This window comes from Grammomys surdaster, unplaced genomic scaffold, assembly GCF_004785775.1.
Source record: "Grammomys surdaster isolate TR1022 unplaced genomic scaffold, NIH_TR_1.0 129, whole genome shotgun sequence".
Classification (NCBI taxonomy): Eukaryota; Metazoa; Chordata; class Mammalia; order Rodentia; family Muridae; genus Grammomys; species Grammomys surdaster.
In genome coordinates this window covers 16,898,182-16,916,132 of record NW_021604587.1, presented here as the reverse complement: position 1 = coordinate 16,916,132, position 17,951 = coordinate 16,898,182, and the positions used below count along the sequence as shown (strand labels likewise).

The 17,951-nt window shown below is 46.6% G+C and overlaps 1 protein-coding gene, 1 long non-coding RNA gene and 1 pseudogene across 5 annotated transcripts in view; 1 reads left to right on the top strand and 2 right to left on the bottom strand.

Annotated features, from left to right (window-relative positions):
• Positions 1-8,322, bottom strand: part of LOC114611174 — an 18,267-nt gene extending 9,945 nt beyond the window's left edge. Inside the window, exon 1 of the long non-coding RNA XR_003709799.1 lies at positions 8,215-8,322. This is a non-coding gene — a long non-coding RNA (uncharacterized LOC114611174). The remainder of the gene's footprint in view (positions 1-8,214) is intronic.
• Positions 3,622-4,689, bottom strand: LOC114611165 (annotated as a pseudogene).
• Positions 8,323-8,394: 72 nt separating the features above from the next.
• Positions 8,395-17,951, top strand: part of Mavs (mitochondrial antiviral signaling protein) — a 16,289-nt gene continuing 6,732 nt past the window's right edge. Inside the window, exons 1-5 of one of the 4 annotated variants that reach the window (XM_028754488.1) lie at positions 8,395-8,453; positions 12,901-13,079; positions 14,519-14,696; positions 15,708-15,877; positions 16,935-17,088. In XM_028754488.1, the coding sequence (XP_028610321.1) occupies positions 12,963-13,079; positions 14,519-14,696; positions 15,708-15,877; positions 16,935-17,088 (619 nt within the window). In that variant the 5' untranslated portion in view covers positions 8,395-8,453; positions 12,901-12,962. The other 3 variants (XM_028754478.1, XM_028754495.1, XM_028754504.1) reach the window with 3 other exon arrangements.

The window sequence follows — 17,951 nt, the reverse complement described above, 5'->3', positions numbered from 1 at the left end:
GAGAGAGAGAGAGAGAGAGAGAGAGAGAGAGAGAGAGAGAGAGAGAGAGAGAAGGAAGGAACTAGGCAGAACAAAAGAGAATAGTTAAGAACTACGTAGAAGAGAAGAGCTAGCAGTGTGTCTTACTGGTAGAGTGCTTGCCTCTACCGTTAAGTAATGTTGTTATGGGAAGGTCTCAGGTTCCTTTGGCTGGATTCCCAGCAGCAGCCTTGGTTCCTGTGCATCCAGAAGATAAGAGCTCAGATATGATACAGTAGTATATAAACAATTGAGACTAATTAGAAGCAAGGAAGCACGAGACACTCTTTTAAAGGGTGAGCTAGTCCAGCAGCTGTGAGACCCTGACAGGCAGGGGACTTATACTCTTCTGTGTTGTCTCCTCTTTGTGCCTTCCCCTGGGTGAGCATTCTTCCCTCAGAAAGTCATTTTACCCAGAATCCACTTTGTTATAACTAGATGTGTAAGGATATACACAGGAATACAAGTATTCCTAAAGTTCAAAAGCTTACTGGAGACAAGGGTAACAGCATACTCTGGATACACTTTGGAGGGAGTCTTGAAGTGGCTTTAATCTGATCTAGTTAGCATGGACCACTGACATTCATTGTCCTTTATCTGTTTGGAGTCCTAGGGTGCTCCATCTGGAGTCAACCTCGGCTATCATATTTATATCCTTACCACCAGTTCACTGCTATTGTGTTACTGGCTCACATTGTTCTTTAAGTCCTGTCATTGGAAGCCAATTGGGCAGTTCCTACAAGAGCCAACCTCCTGCCTAACATTCGCTTCTGCAGAAACTGGGCCTCTGAAACCATTCAGGGAATAGAGGTAACAGATTTTCTGGCCACTTCTCAATAAGTAAGGGTGTCATTATGACAGGTGCCTGCAGCCTGAGGTTGCTCTGGGGAGGGCTGTCCAGGAGCTCTCTGTAGGAGGTAGTCATGGTGGTCAAGGTTTGGCATTACTGTTGAGAATCACTTGAGGTTTTAGGTCCCAGGGTCTAGATGACATCAGTTATACCAGAAAGTTAAAAAAAAGGACCCAAGACACAAGGCAACATTAAAACAGGAAGAAAGGAGCTGTTGGTACAAGTAACAGCTAATTTTGTTGATTAGAAAATCCCATAGACAATTTGCCCCATTCCAGTGGAGAGCATATCTCAGGATCGGGTCCAGAAGAGGTGAACCAACATTTTGGTTAGTAAACTACCTTGAAAGCAAGAAAATGGCCCAAAATCTTGACCTGTTAGCACTGTAATTCAAAAGGCATCAATTCAAAAGGCATCCGACCCCCAAAGAACTGACTGAGGAAGACAGCACATGGTTGCTTTTCCTGGAGTGCCAAGGGAAGAGAGGACACTCACTGCTGAGGCCAGGGTTGACAGGCTGGACCTAGAGACTTGTCCTGTCCAGAACATGCATAGATTTGCTTAGATGAGCTACCATTGCATGCTGCACTGTTCACTGTGAATGGGAATTAGCAAGAGACAAAAAACTTTTCTCCCCCAGTGTGGTTATCGCTTGCATTTAGGAAGAAGGAAAAGCTACCAGAAGGAATATTTGGTTTTGAAAGGCTGCCATCTAACATTTTAATGCCTAAGATCCTTTTGTAGTCTCTGTGATAGAAGATAGATTGTATTTTGTTTCACTCCCCACAGAATAAAGGAAATGATTTGTTTATTTTTATTTTATGAGTATAGGTAGGTACCTGCATGTATATCTATACACTACTTGTGTGCCTGGTGCCCATAGAGGCCAGAAGAGGGTATTCAATCCCTGGGTACTGAAGTCACAAACAGTTATGATCCACTATGTGGATATTGGGGATTGAAGTTACACGTTCTAGAAGACTTGTCAGTCCTCTTAACCACTGGGCCGCTGCTTTAGCTCCCCACCATGAACTTTGAACTCATGAAAGCGACTTGCCCATAGGAATAAGCTTCTGGAATCAGGATCCAGTCTGTACCCTTTATAGAAGTGGGCATTGTCTCTTAAGAAGAAGAAAAACCAGGCATAAGGAATGTCTCCCCATTTGCCTTTTAACTGTAGAATAGATCTAGCTGTAGAATCATGTTAGAATTTAAGTTAGCATCCAAGGACCATGCTTCTCCACCCCAGCTCATACTGGGCCACACTGTATTTTAAAAGAAAATAAAGGAACCATTTAAATGAAAACATTATTTGGTATGAAGTTGTAATGGCAGGGATAATTTTACTTTTCAGTCTAGGATAGCATCCTGAAGGACTGAGGCGTGAGTGTTGCCCATTTTGAGGTCCTCTGTCACTGTCTCTGGGTCTAATCACTGCTCTCATGGGGATACATGAGTCAATAACTGCTGAGCCACCATAGTGGGCACAGTCTTCCCAGTGCCCCGACCTGAAGACATACGCTGACCTGGGATGAGCTTTCCTAGAGAGGGGACATTCTAAGACCACCACAGAGAGCAACTTGGAGCTGTCCTTACACTAGTAAGTGAGAACAATGAGTTGGGCGAGGCAGGTGGATCTCTGTGAGTTCCAGGCCATCCTGGTATATACACTGAGTTCTAGAATATCATGGGCTACATAGATCCAGTCACCATGTCTCAAACAAACAAATGAACAAAAAAGACAACAATGAATTGTGGCTATGAAACATGGGGTCATAAGAAGCAATAAAACAAAGTAATACTGTAACCAGAGCCCCAAAACTATCCATTTTATCTTACTTTATAATTTGGAAAAGTTTTTCAGACTCACAAGAGTTTCCAAGTAACACAAGCCTCTTGTTCAACTGCAGTGTATCAGTCAAGACAGAATAGTAACATGATAGAGCAGTAGTTGTCCAAAGCTTCCTTTGAATCTCACCTTTGTCCCACTAGTGTCCTTTCCCTATGCATTTCCAGAGCCAACTTGGAACCCAGTCTGCATTCAGTTGTGATGTCACTGTGTGCTCCTTTACTCTGGAATAGTTGTCTGATCTTTTCATGACTTTTATGACCTTGCTATTTTTCTTTTCTTTTTCTTTCATTTTTGAGATAGGGTCTTGCTATGTAGCCAGGTTGAATTCTAACTGATTCTTGTCTGCATCCCCACCTCCTAAGTGCTGGATCCTTAGGCTGTATCACATGACCCTAACAGTTTTGAAGTTAATCTGTAGATCAGTGCTACCCAATGGAACTTTCTATGTAGCTGATCTTTGCTACTTTGTGGGTTCTTTTTTCCCCCCACCCTTTATCCCCCTGGTTTCACCCCCTAACATTAGATAGGAGAGAAACAAGGACATAGGGGAGAAAGGATTTAGGAAAAACCCTGAATCTAATTTCTTTCCTTTTGTTTCTTCTTTGACCATGGCTACTAACAAACTGCAACCAACCTCCCTAAAGGACCAACAAGGACCAACCCTGCTTCTCAGGGCCCTAGCACTGACATACCCTCTGAAAAGTTCCTAGAACTCCTAATGCTACATAATCCTAGAAATTATCTGCAGTCGTCAAACCCACACTTCTGCTAAAGCACGAGGCAAATCATGGTAAGTTGCTGCAGACAATCCAAAGCAGCCCCTGGACTGTTTTAATCCCTCCTGCTCCTGGGATTAAAACAAAAACACATTCTTTTTTTGTTTTTTGTTTTGAGCCAGCAACACAAATGAATATACTTTCTTTATTGAGGAGTGACAAACAAAAACAAAAAGCAAACAAGTAAAAACCCAGGATGCTAGAAATACAAACTCAATTCAGACTCAAGCTCCTCTAGACCCTGGTCATAATCCCCAGTGAGGCACTATGAGCACGGAGTCAGGGAATGGGACAGGAGTGAATCGGAGGCCAAGAGAAAGGGGTAGGGAAGGGGATCTCCTAGGTCTCCCAGTATTCACCGCACTTGTGCCAGCTTCCAGCCTTATTCTTTTCCTCCACATTCTTCTCCGTGATTAGTAGCACGTTAGGTACTGTAGAAAGCCACAGTGAGGATGGCGACCAGAAGAGGTGGAGTGGTGATGGGATGAAGATGAGGGAAGAGCTGTCCTAGGACCCCTCTCTTCATGGGATCCTAAACTGTACAACCAGCCCTTCATTTGCGTCCACGCGGATCTGAGAAAGTTCACTATAGGCATAAGCAGCTATCCTGGAGACCTGCTGCAAATCAGAGAAGGGGACAGGCTCTCTGGGCAGCACTTGGTGGGGCTGGCTGGTGAGAGACTGCTGTGGTGGCAGCTTCTTCCAATGGGTCAGACTGCTGATAAGCACAGCCAAGCAGGTACTGTATGCCTTGTCTGGTCCATGGACTAATTCTGCTCCATGCCCTGGAGGTCTGTGGCACACACATCAATGATGTCCCTAGCTGACTTGGCAAGGCTGGAGGAAAGCAGGGCCTGCTCATCTGTAGGAGCTGAAAGTAGGCTATGGTAGTTGGGTTCAGCTCCATTGAGGGCTTTGGTAGGGGTACTACTGGGGTTCAGCAACAGCTTCCTCTCCTTCCAATCCTGGTCCAAGACGCCATTTTTGCTGCTATAGCAGCACCCCATGGCGGGGTTGGGCCAGGCATTCAGGCAGCACTGAGGAAACATTTCAGTCACACGACCCAAGGCTGCCTCCGCTTTAGCACATTCTTATAATATTTCTGTGTTTAAAAAAAATCCAGAATTCTCACTACATTTCTAAGGTGGAAATATTTTGTATCTCAATGGCCAATAAATATCCAGATGGATTTCACATTTGAAGTGTGGCCAATGGGGGTCAGAATGCTGGAGGCTTGACACTGTCCCTTGTCTAGATTTTTAAAAGAGCTGTTGACCAGAGATTGGGAACCATGCAGGCCAGGAAGCTGGATTGTTACATTGCCCTTCGTAGTCCAGCAAGGACAAGGCTATCCATAACTACATGTAGAAGCTGGTCCTCGCAGGCCTGGTGCTCTTTTTGCGAGAATTAAATACGAGGCCCTTGTTGTTCACAACAAGATTAAGTCACTAGGGCTGGTGAGATGACTCAGCAGTTAAGAGCACTGACTGCTCTTCCGGAGGTCCTGAATTCAAACCCCAGCAACCACACAGTGGCTCACAACTATCTGTAATGAGATCTGATACCCTCTTATGGGGTGTCTGAAGACAGCTACAGTGTACTAATAAACAAACAAACAAACAACTAACTAACCTTTGGGCCGAAGCAAGTGGGGCCAGAGCGAGAGGGAGAAGGGAAGGGGAAGAAATAAGTCACTAAAACTCATTTTAGAGTTGTTTTTTACATTTTCAAATTTGTTTTGTAGGGACAGGCAGTTGTGGTGATCAGCAGACAGCTCTGAGGAGTTCTACTATGTCTGTCCCAGGAATGAAATGTATGTGTGATTTGAATATGCTGAAGGTTGTGAACTATCCACACAACTATAAGAGCAGTGTGGTGGTTTGAATGAAAAAGGTCCCCATTGGCTCATAGGGAGTGGCATTATTAGGAGACATGGCCTTAATGGGGTGGGTGTGGCCTTGTTGGAGAAAATGTGTCACCAGAGGTGGACTTTGAGGTTTCAGAAGCTCAACCTAGGCTCAGTGGCTCCATCTTCCTTCCTGCTGCCTGAGGATGCAGAGGTAGAACTCTCACCCCTCTCCAGCACCATGTCTGCCTGCCATGGTGTCTACTCCACCATGCTTCCTGCCAGGACCATAATGAACTAAAACTCTGAACTGGAAGCAAGCTACAGTTAAATGCTTTCTAAGAGTTGCCATGCTCATAATGTCTCTGCATAGCAACAGGAACCCTAACTAAGACAAACTAACAAAATCTGACCTCATTCAAAGAGTTCCAGTATCTTTGTCACACAACTCATTGTTTGGTGGCAGCACTAACCTCTGTGATCTCCACTGAATCGCTTAGGCTTCTCTCTTTAATATATATATATATATATATATATATATATATATATTATATTATATAAATTTTATATACATATATAAAATTTATTTGTTTTTCAAATTGTAATTTATACTCATTCACACAGGGGTTATAAACACAGAAAGGCAGGATGTGGGGAAGGGGATGACAGTGGAGTGTGGGTGTTTAGGGGGAATACAGATATCTTTCAGAACAGGGTATCGGCAGGGTAAGGGTTCAGGGGACAGGTCGCTATGGCTCTGCCTATGATTTGCTTGTCCTTATCTAGGTTAGTATTATCTGCCAAGGCTACCTATTTACAAGGTCTATGACTACTCAGGCTGGTAAATTGTCACAAAAACTGCCTGTTTGCAATTGCTTATAGCCATCTGTTTCAGTATTTCTTGGGTCTCCACAGAGACCCAAGACATGGTGTTAGTATACATGTATGACAGGCCTATTGCTGATTTTAGGCCTATGGCTGATTTTAGGCCTTCAGTGTATAAGCAGGGATGCCCCTGACATCTCCTCCCTTCTCTAAGTATAGACGGGCTGTGGTGAATCTAATTTGCGAAGGTGGGGATAGAGGCCTGACCTCCAGTAATTGAAGGGGACCTTGTAGTGGCTCCGGTCCCCCTGTCGTTGTCCAGTGAGCCATGAGGGCCATACCCGTCCCGATGTCTTTTTCCTGGAGAGGGGATACTTTTGACATCAACCCCTATGCAGTCAGGCTTGTCCCTCAGGGAACCCAGAGAGATATTTTTAACTTTTATTGGTATTCCCTTGCAGTGCTTAGCCTCGCAGTCTAAGCAAGAATTCAGATCACCTGCAGAGGGGATTCTGGGTGGCCCCTCTCAGCTTGGTCTAGGGGTGGAAGTCCCCTCTTTTAGGTTGAGTGGAGATGGGTTTTGGGAACACCCTGTATAAAATAACAACCTCATCTTGAGTCTCGTGGTCCTCCATAGCTAACTTATGATAATGTATCTGAATAAGTTTTGCTACCAAATTATTTATCTGTTGTTTCACAGAGTTAGTCAGCCTATTTGAGGCCCAGGGACCAGAAGAAATAAGCAAAAAGAAGCCAAATAATGGTCCCAAGATGAGAGGAGGTAGGGTTGACAACCCTGGAGAGGCTGAAAACCAATTCTTGTACCAGCTCTCATCTTTCTCTTTCTCTCTCTGACTTTTTTCAGGGCCTTCTCTGACCGTTTTCATGCTCTCTTTAACCATCCCTGTCTTGTCTATGTAAAGGCAACCTTCTTCTATAAGGGCTGTACATAGTCAAGAGCTGTACACAGCCTTTTCTATTATAATAGAGTAAATCAAGTCCAATAAGGATCTTTGTGATTTTTTGCAGGTCTCTTCAGACAGTGAAATGAGGGATTTCTTCAGATTAGTGATGTCAATCTCTAGCTGTTTGATGTTCTTGTCAATGGCCCTTCGAAGGTCTGAGTAGTATAAGTTCGAAGGCCAGCATCTGGATTAGAACTTGTAACAGCAGACATCACGGGTGATTCATTTTTACCTGGAAAGGCTTCTCTTTAAAACTCTGCTATAGAGGATATTAGAACAGTAAGTATGTCATTGATGCAGTTTTCAAATTTTTTCATGTTTTACATTTATGGGGGGAGGGGTGATAAATGCCAATGCTTTGGGGGAGTTAGTTCTCCTTCCATCAAGCAGATTACAGAGATCAGACTCAGATCTCTGGCTTGGCAAGAAGTGCCAAGTACCTGCTGAGCCATCTCACCAGCCCCAGTTGTTATATTTTTACATATGCTCAAGCCACGTACTCACCACCTACATCGAGTTGTAAGACAGTTCTACCATCTAGATGTGCAGAAGTAACTGATTTCTTTTTAAGTACATTAGTTTTTACTTTTTGTTGAAACAATCGACTAGAAGCATACATTTCTTTGACTCTGTTAGCCAGCGGAGGTCAGAGGTGTCAGGTTACCCCGGTGCTGGAGCTATAAACGGTTGTAACTTGGTGCCTATCCCCAGAAAGGTGCAGTCTTTTGCTGCATCCTGTTCCTACCGGCTCAGCTAGTGTCACCTGGCTAGAGACACCCACGCCCCTGTGACATTTTGCGCAACACCCCAAGTTTATGGAGCACTGGAGACATAGGAGTGGGTCACACAAAGACCCTCTCTCCTCCAGTACTTGGCTAGAAGAGCTGCTTTGATTGAGGAGCATGAGCCCGACTCTAAGAACGCCAGTTTTCTGGGCTTCTAGACTTCCCCTGGAAAGTGTTCTAGACCAAGCAGGAAGAAACAATCTCCTTTATGCACCTGCAGGAAATCTGAAGAGCCCCCATGCAAGGCCTGAGTGGCACTAGCCGCTAGACCAGCCGCTCCGGAACCTCGGGACTCACCCATTGGCCGGCAACCCGCCTGGCTCAGCTCTGCTCAGGCCTTCTCAGCCCCGCCAACAGCCGAGCTTCCGACCCATCACGGCCAGGCCCCTCCAGGCCAATGGTCGCGCTTCCGGCCCCGCACCTCCCTCCACGCCTGACCAATGGCCGCGTGGCTCGCCTCGCCCCGCCCCCTTCATCTGGGAGGCCTCTGCACAGTCGAATGCGGTCAACCTGTTGCTTAGTCTGGTTTCTTCTTGGTAAGTTCGCAGCCTGGGCGTGGGTCCTCGGGGCTGTGTTCACTGAGACCTTTCAGGGAGGGGATCTTGGCCAGAGCCGGTTGCGCTTGGGAGTCCACAGGAGCGCCGCGGACCTGGGCGCGCGGATCGGAGAGGCTCCTGAACGGGATTAGGGGGAATGCAGTCTGCCCTACACCGATTCGTGACCGGGGCAGTTCCTGGAGCCTCATCCAGCACGCTTAGCTAGCAGGTAGGTGGTGCAGAGCGTTTGCCCAGGCTGGACAGAAAGAATCTCTGAGTGGTCCCTGCCTCTCCCAGGCCCTGGTGACTCGAGCGAGCCTGGCCGCGAGCAACGACCTATGGCAGCCGTGTCAGGGAGTAGGCCTGCCAGTCTGGGATACGACCTGATCCTGGATCTGGACAGTTGTAGGCAGTGACATCTGTTCAAAACAGCCTCCCTGCACTTGGAGACCTGGGTCCTGTCAGGAATCTAGTCTGAGTCCAGGAGACCTGTCCCTCGAGAGTGTGGATATTTATTTCCGTGACCCAGTCAGAAGCTCTGTGGAAGTCAGGTCGGAAGCTTTGCTGTGTCCAGGACACTCCTGCCATCTCCCTTTCTCTGATATAAGAAAGAAGTTTGAGGAAAAGGATGAAAACAAAAGAAAGCAAAATACCCAATGTTCTTTGGATACTGTGAAGCTTCAGAAACTTGAAGGGCATTCAGCCTCGATCTCAGGACTCAGGTGAATGTCAGTGAGGGCAGCATTAATGCCAGCTGTGTCCAAGAGACTTGTATGTCTTCAAAGAGCTTAAATGCCGCTGCTTCTCACCTGTAGTCCTACCCCCAGGCAGTGACCTTGGGGTAAAGATGGGCTTTGTGGCTGTCCTGCTGCAGGGACCTCTATGCTGTTAGTCCATGGCAACAAGTCTGGGGTACAGATTCCACATTGCAGGTCAGCCATGTAGCTTGGAGTCACTTCCTCTCTTGTGATTGTGCCGAAGGACTTAATTAAGAACCTCAGGCTGCTTCTGTTAACAGAGAACCTTCAAGAAATGAATAAATGTGAGCTTCCTCTGCTTTTGGTGGGGCTACATGCCACTCCCCGCCCACAGTCTACATTCAGCATTGGGGTTGGACTGCAGAAAACTGCTAATTTGACTCCCTCATCATATCTTTCTAGGTGACCTGGGAAAGGAAGAGGAAGGGTTTCAGCAGGCTGGCCTCTACAGAGGTTTCATTTTTCATCCCCTGAAGGCCCAACAGACCCCAATCTTATCTCCTTGATCTCCTGACCTTCCATCCATAGCTCTTCATAAGAATGTAGCATTTGGTAGTTAGCAATGTCAGTACTAACGTGGGCTGAGGTCACTAGGCAGAACTGGCATCTAGTCTCCCACGTGGCAGGGGCCTGTGCCTGCTGCAACCGTGGGTACTCTGTGCACTGTCTCCCAGAGGCCTCATATTCCATAACGGGCACTTGGTTCCCTCTTCTACCCTTCCCTTCTCTCCTGAACAATACTCTTGGAACCCAACAACTTGTTAAACTTGTTAAGATGGAGCTCTGAAGGGCCGTCTTTCCAATGCTTCTCACTGCCTTCCCTGGTGTAGTAAGTGGCACCTTCCTTGCCCCACCTTCCAAAAGGCAATGTTTGGTCCCCAGCCCTCCTTTCATGTCCACAGAGCACCAGGAATATAGCTGTTCATCCCACCTTAGACCCTCCAGAGGGTTCTGTAGTGCAAATCAGAGCCCTGGCTCTCCAGTGATTCCCTGCTTCACACCAAGTAAAACCCAAAGTCCTTCCCACAGCACCTTACATGCTGGTGGCCTCTTTGACCTTGACCTCTGTCCCTCCCCTCAGCTTTCAACCACTTCACTCATCTAGTTTCTCTTCACTCCAAATTCTGTCACATCTTAGAATTTTGGCAACCACTTTGCCTTCTGCCCAAGACTCTAGTCTTTTCACAGTGGAAAATCATTCAGTCAGATGTTAACTAATGGCGGGGGGCGGGGCTTTTGATCACCTTCGTTTAAGCAGGGAATTTCCTCCTGGAGTTCTGTCTCATTGTCTCATTTTACTCTCTTCATAATCAGAATTACTTCCTGGATTTGTCATCTGGGTATGTGCTAATGGATCTGGTACCTGTTCCACTCCAATGGAACATAAATTGGATGTGGCATATCTTGTCTTTCTCCTCCCCCAGGTGGAGGACAACTAAGACAAGTAAACAAAACACGTGATTGCAGGTGGCAGTGCTTCGTAAGTGATGCTTGCGTTTAAGGCACTTTCAGTGTTTAAATGGTGGAATGGCTTAGTAGGTACAAGTGCATGCTGTGCAAGCCTGGCGACCTGAGTTCATTCCCTGGAACCCACGGTGGAAGGAGAGGACCAAATCACAAAAGTTGTCCTCCGATTTTCATGTGTGTGCTGTGACATGTGTGCACACATTCATACACCCATCATATACATACAATAATAAATAAATGAGTGAACATGTAAAAGTGGCGTATTTTTAAAAATTTAGACTTAGAGGGCCTGGAAAGAAGGCTTAGTGAGCTTAGGAGCACTGCCTGCCTTCCCAGAGAACCCAAGTTTGAGTTCCAGTACCCACGAGGCAGCTCACAACCATCTGTTGGTGCCCTCTGCTAGCCTCTGTAGGAACATGGTGCAGGCAAAACACTCTGAGCACATAAAATATAAATAATAAACCTTGGGGCTGGAGAGATGGGTGAATGGGAAGAGTACTGACTGCTTTTCCACAGGACCTGGGTTTGATTCCCAGAGGCTCACAACTGTCTGTAACTCCAGTTCCTGAGCATCCAATGCCACCTTCTGGCTTCCATGGACACCAAGCTCACAAGTGGTGTGTAAACATGCAGGCAGGCAAAACACCCATACACATAAATAATTTAAAAAAAATCTTTTTAAAAATATTTAAACTTATATATCTGAAGTACTATGTTTTACAAGCTCTCTAAATCATTAAAAATTTTAAATTATGTGCATATCTGTGTGAGCATATACCAAGTGTGTGCAGCCTACACGAGGTGTCAGATCCCCTGGAGCTGGAATTACAGGCAACTTATATGGGTACTGGAAACTAAACTTGGGTGCCCTGGAAAAGCAGCAAGTAAGTGCACTTTCCCACTAAACCATCTAAACAAGTGGTTCTCGTGACCCCTCTAGGGATCAAACAGTCCTTTCACAGGGGCGAAAAGGACTTAGGGATGGCCTAAGACCATCAGAAAACACAGATATTTACATTCTGACTCATAACAGTAGCAAATTTGCAGTTATGAAGTAGCAACAAAATAATGTTATGATTGGGGGTCACCACAGCATGAGGAACTGTAATAAAAGGTCTCAGCAACAGGAAATCTGAGAACCACTGCTCTATGCCACCTCTCCACTAGTGTTCTTTTCCATTAAACCAGCCTTCCAGCCCCTCTCTGAACCATTGTATGGAAAAGGCTAGTAATTCACCCTATGGCATAAAGCGGCTTCATTGTGGTGGAACTTGGTTTTCTTCCATGAGAACATGTATGTACATATGGCAAACTTTGGTGGTGGGCCTACATCATCATCCAGAAACAACCTGATCTGAGAGACCTTAGTTCTTTACTCTTCTAGTAACTGGCAAGCCTCCTAATGGCAAGCGTATTCTCCATATTTACAGTGGGATTGTTCTACTATTATCTATTTTATGTATATGAGTACACTGTAACTGTCTTCAGATATACCAGAAGAGGGCATCAGATCCCTTTACAGATGGTTGTGGTTGCTGGGTATTGAACTCAGGACCTCTGGAAGAGCAGTCAATACACTGTTGAGCCATCTCTCCATTATATGGGCAGCTGGGCAGCTCTTGTTTTCAGTATATCCAAAAGAAGCAACATTTGTAGGTGACTCTTGTACTATCCTGTCTTAAAGGTAGGAGAGGATCCAGTACCTTTCACAACCTTAGCAGCTAAGGACACATGTAATAATACCTCTTGTGTTAGAGGCAACTACACACCCATTGTAACGATGATTAAGCCCAACAGGCAGAAGTGGGTTCTAGATTGCTAGCTCTCTGCTCATCAGTTCACTTTTAAGGAAAACTTGAGAGCCTCTAGATACAGTCAGTAATAATACAGGTTGTTTAAAGAAGTGAAAGATTAGATCAGCTCAGCAGTTGGAGTGTGCAGCTGTTCCAGAGGACCAGAGTTCTGACACTAGTACCCACATCTGGTAGCTTACAACTGCCTGTCACTCCAGCTCCAGGGATGCCAATGCCCTCTTCTGGCCTCCCAGGCACCTCCACTCATGGACATATCCACACTCATAAACATAATTTCTAAAATAAGAGAAGTCTTTAAAAAAAGGTAAAAGTTAAAGAAAAAAAGCAGATTCTAGACGCTGAGAAAAAATTGTCTTCCTTTTCTTCAACTGCACCGCCAACTTGTTCTCCTGTCCATCTTTCTTCCAGTCCATCTCTCTCAGTCCATTCCACCCTCCCAGGGTTGGAGTTACTCCAGAAGCTGAGCAGCCATGACATTTGCTGAGGAAAAGACCTATAAGTATATCCGAGACAACCACAGCAAGTTTTGCTGTGTCGATGTTCTGGAGATCCTGCCTTACCTGTCCTGCCTCACAGCCAGTGACCAGGTGAGCGAGGGAAGCCACAGCTGGCCAGTGCACTGGGCACAGAGTTGTACAGTCCAAGTTTCAGCCTGGCCTAGCCCTTCTCCCAAGTCGGGCCAGCTCCTCCTTCCTCTCCTTTGAGGCTGCTGTTTGTCCTGCTTTTCCGAATTTTAGGTCAAGTGTATTTAAGTTTGTTTTTCTGACCTTGCTGATTCCTTTCCTTTTTATGTTGCACACAGGAACATGGCAGGAGATCAGCAGGTTTCCAGGCTCTGGCTCCCTATTTTCCAGAACTTTCTCTTTGCTTGTCCTGGGTCCCTGCTTGGATTTGATTCATTCTCTCCTAAGACTTTATCTTGGCATGGAGTCTGGAATGTCAGGTCTGAGGACTCGGAGCCATCAGTGTCTAGTCACACCAGGACATGCTGCAGGCTCCTGCACTCAGCAGCCAGTGAAGTGACAAAACTGGGTTTATATTTTGATTCTTCTCAGATGGGATGGGCTCCTGTGCTCCCAGAGCTACCTGTGTGTATGTGTGTGCTCTTGGGGCCTCCTGTTCTAGGTGGTTTCTTGTCTCAGGACTACTGTGGTTTCTTGTGCGGTCTCTGGGGCAGATACTGTTACAGCACAGGGCTGAGCAGTTAGGAGAGTGTGCTAGCCTCGCCTTTGTTAGACATTCTTCAGGACACCCAAACATCTAGTTTGTAATAAGTATTTCCCGTGGGTTGTCACTTGTTTTTCTCTTCTTCCTCTTAATCCTCTTCCAATCCAAGTCTTCCTCTTTCTCTTCTTCCTCCCCTCCCCTCCCTTCCTCCACTCCTCCCTCCCTGCCTTCCTCCCTCTTCAGACAAGGTCTTATTGTGTAGCACAGTCTGGTCTCAAACTTGTAATCCTCAGCCTCCCTGTTGTTGGAATGACAAGCTGATGGATCATTTTCAAGTGGGAATCCAGTGAATAAACAATACTGTAGCTGCTGTCGTATTTCTAGAACTTCCCCAGTATGCTCACCTGCTTTGCTTCCCATTTTTGGCTTTCCTTCCCTTTCTTCTCTGTACCTTCATAGCACTGTTGCTGGGCCCCTTTTCCTTCTCAACTCATTCAGACCCTTCTCCTTGCTTTATGGGCTGTCTGACTCAAGCTTTGCTCCCTCCCCGATGCTGCTTTGCTTCTGCTCCGTCTCTGTCTTGTCATCAGTAAAGTAGGGATGGTCGTAGCAATTAAAGGGACAATGTCTGCAAACCTTGAGGCAGCCTAGCCTTTTCCCAGCACCTCCTTTATTGTTGTTCATCACTCCTCACACCACACTTGGGCTACCATCGTGGCCGTGTCCTTCCTCTCACCCAGTTTCAGACAGCTGCCTACTTCCTCTGGCTTTCTTAGTGTCCCCTTTGTTGTAGCTTTCTTCTGAGTAGAGAAAAGGCTAGACCACCTGGCCTGAGTAGGGTGGCTGTGCTGTCTTCCAGGATCGACTCCGGGCTTCCTACAAACAACTAGGGAACCAGGACACACTCTGGGAACTCTTCAATAAGCTCCAGCGTCGGCTTGGCTGGGTGGAGGTCCTCATCCGGGCACTGAGGATCTGTGAGCTGCCTGGACTGGCTGAGCAAGTGACTCGAGTTTATCAGAGCTACCTGCCTCCTGGTGAGCATCCTGCCTTCTTCTTGGGCCATTGCCTGTTCCTCTGGCCTGCAGTTTCCCTCTTTTACCCTTGGACCTCCTGCCTTTCTGTCTCCATCATTCTCCATTGTAGGATATACCCGGGTTTAGATCCAGCTCAGCCACTCACTAGCTACATGTCCCTTTGGCTGTATTCCTTAATTTTTGAGTTTGTCACAGTGGGGCAAATGGCCACATCCCTCATGCGTGGCTGCACTTAGCTGGGGTTCCACATCTTCTGTATGCCCAGCACAAGGCACCTGCCATCATGTTTGTGGCTCTGGTGTTTGCCACGCTACCACTCCTCACTCATTCCTTCTGTCTCCATTTGTACAGAGTGTAGAGCACAGAGGCTACACCCAATCACTTTCCCTACTCTCCACTTCTCTTCCTTGCCCCAAGGTTTCTCTGAGAACATCCTGGTTTCTAATAATAACACCCAACTGCCTGGTTGCCCCTTAATTCCTCTCAATGTCACTGTTAAGTCATGTGACCAGAGGCAGTTTAGTATTTGGACTGGAAGAGAAGATCTGGGAAGAAAAACCAAGGCAGTCTTGAACACACCGTGTTTGCTTTTGTTTCCCTTTTCCTCCCTTCTTTCCAAGTTGGTCTCTTCATTTGTGGAAGCTAATGGTGCTCTCTCAAATAAGAAATGGCTGTGGTAGGGTCAGAGATAGGCCATGGCAGGGGTTGGTTGGGGATGACAGCTGTGAGGAGAAAGCCTTGGAAGAGCAGAAGAGAGTGAACGTAATGGTCAAGCTGGTGAGAGGCCCGTGCCCCTCCTCCCCCATCTTTGTTGCCACCTTTCCTGTCTTCCCCAGCTCTTCTTTCCCTCCAGTTCCCTCCCCAGTGATGCTTATCATGTCTAAGGAATCCATCCCACATCAGGTCATGGAGTTACTGAAGGGAGACTAGATGCCCCAAAGCGTCCAGGCCTCTTCTATTACCAAGGAACCGCTGATTCTTTCTGGACGTCACTATATCTTTGTACCTTAGGGACCTCACTCCGCTCCCTAGACCCACTGCCGTCACCACCCATTCCTGCCACGGTTTCTGGACCTTCTGCCTTAGCACCAGGCCATAACGTCTCTGACTGTGGCTTCCAAGAGAAATCAATTTACCCCAAGCCTGTCCAGGACACACAGCTACCAAAGTCCCCAGTAGAGGTAGGTCCTCACAGTCTGTTTTAAACTTCCTGCTTTTGTGTGCCTGTCTGCCCACTTCTGTCTAGCCAGTCTTCCAGAAGCCTCTTCTTACCTCCTGAAAATCATGCCTCATTTCTGTTAGCAGTGCTGGGGTTTCCTAACTACCTAACTGCTGGCCGGACCTGTTTCTCCCCCCTTGTCCCCCCCACCCAGTACTCTGTCATCAGCTACCTAAGAGGCCATGGTTTTGAGGGCTTTGCAATGGTCATGTGACCTGTTGATCTGGGTAAAAAAGACTAGAGGGTAACCAGATTTGAATGTGAGGGAGATGATACGAGGGCTCAGGAAGTAGTGGGTGGGTGGTGACAGAGCTTTTAATTATCAGCTGTAAAGTCAGGTATCGGGAAAATAACTAGTTCTACTGAGATGAATTGAGTTAGCCATGGAGTATAGAAGAAACCCTAGGCCTAGACTATGGGTCTGAAGCCATAGGGTCTGTGCAGGGACTGCTGAAGAAAGGGCAGTGGTTACAGAGCCAGACACAGACTCGTGGGTAGGGAACTTGGGCAGTGCCTGCTTTTTTTGTTTTGTTTTATGTTTTAAAGCACTTGAAGTCATCCTGGGAGGCTGAGGATGTAGCTTTCAGTTGGTGCAGTGCTTATCTGGCATATACACATCCCTGAGTTCAATATCCAGCACCATATACACTGGGCATGATGACACATACCTACAAGCCTAATGCTCAGGAGGTAGAAGCAGGTGAATCCAAAGTTCACAGTCACCCTTAGTAAGTTCAAGATTAGGGTGAAATATGTAAGATCCTATCTAAAAACAAAATAAAACCAGCAACAACAAAACCAAATAGGTCCTCGGACTGAAGACTTATATTAAGCAAGTATAATATCGATGAGCTATACCATCATATGTGAAGGTTACCTGTAGCCAGAAGCAAAGGTTTCTGGGAATCCTGGGCTCTAGAAGAGGAGCTGAGGCCTGTAGAAGACACCCCAAAAATATCTGCTGCCCTTTGTCAGCTCCTGCGAGAAGCAACTGCTTTATCTCATTTCCTCTATTTCAGAATTCAAAGCAACTCCCACAGGCCAACTTCGGGGCCGTTCCAAGGATGTCTGGTGACTCTTTGATACCCTCACCTCACCTGCGAGCTCTTAGCCCTCTGCCCTCCAGAGGGCATCATGAGCAAGAGCCAGAACTGGGTGGCACCTACGCAGCAAGTATGCATAGAATGTGGCATTTCAGGGTCTCTTGGACCTCTCGCATGAAGGTTAGGGTTACAGGTACCACATGGCCTTCCTTAGACAGGAGGCAGGGTAGAGATAAAAGGTATTCACTTCAAAGAGTGTGTGTGTGCTTTGTGCATGCCTGTGTGTGTGTGTAGCAGCAGCAGCAGCTTAAAATGCAGTCATTGATTAGCACAGGGCTCGGCTGGGTGGGTCTTTTGATCTTGCTGATTTTCTCTCAGGTTTTCACTGAAACATACATATGTTCTACTACTATCCATTGGCTGGTACCTCTTCATTCTCTCTTCTTCTAGCACAAAAACCCAACTCATGGCATCTGGGTAAGACTCTGGGTAAAACAGAGGCAGAGCTCTGAGCATAGGTTCAAACTGGCCCATAACTCCTGCTCTGTTCTGTGGTCGAAACAGATTATAAGGCCAGCCCAGATTCTGGTAAAATCACATTGGAGAGTGTGTGGGGGTGTATATTTTTGTATATTGCTGCATATGAGAGAGAGCTAGGGCTGTTTCTGCACTCAGGTAAAAGGTAGTGAGTGTCCAGGACCTGAAGACCAGGAAGAAACATATGAGTAGTTGATAAGGAAGGTCTTACACACTGCTGCTCTTCACAAAGGGATTTCTGGTCCCCAGCTGTGGTGGTTTGAATGAGAATGGCTCCCATAGGCCTCTACATCTGAGAACTTGGCCCCCAGTTGGTGGAACTGTTTAGAAGGAACTGGGGGGAGGGTGGTCTTGTCAAAGAGGTGGGCTTGGAGGTTTCAGAAACCCATGACATCCCCAGTTACCACGTGCTCGCTCTCTCTCTCTCTCTCTCTCTCTCTCTCTCTCTCTCTCTCT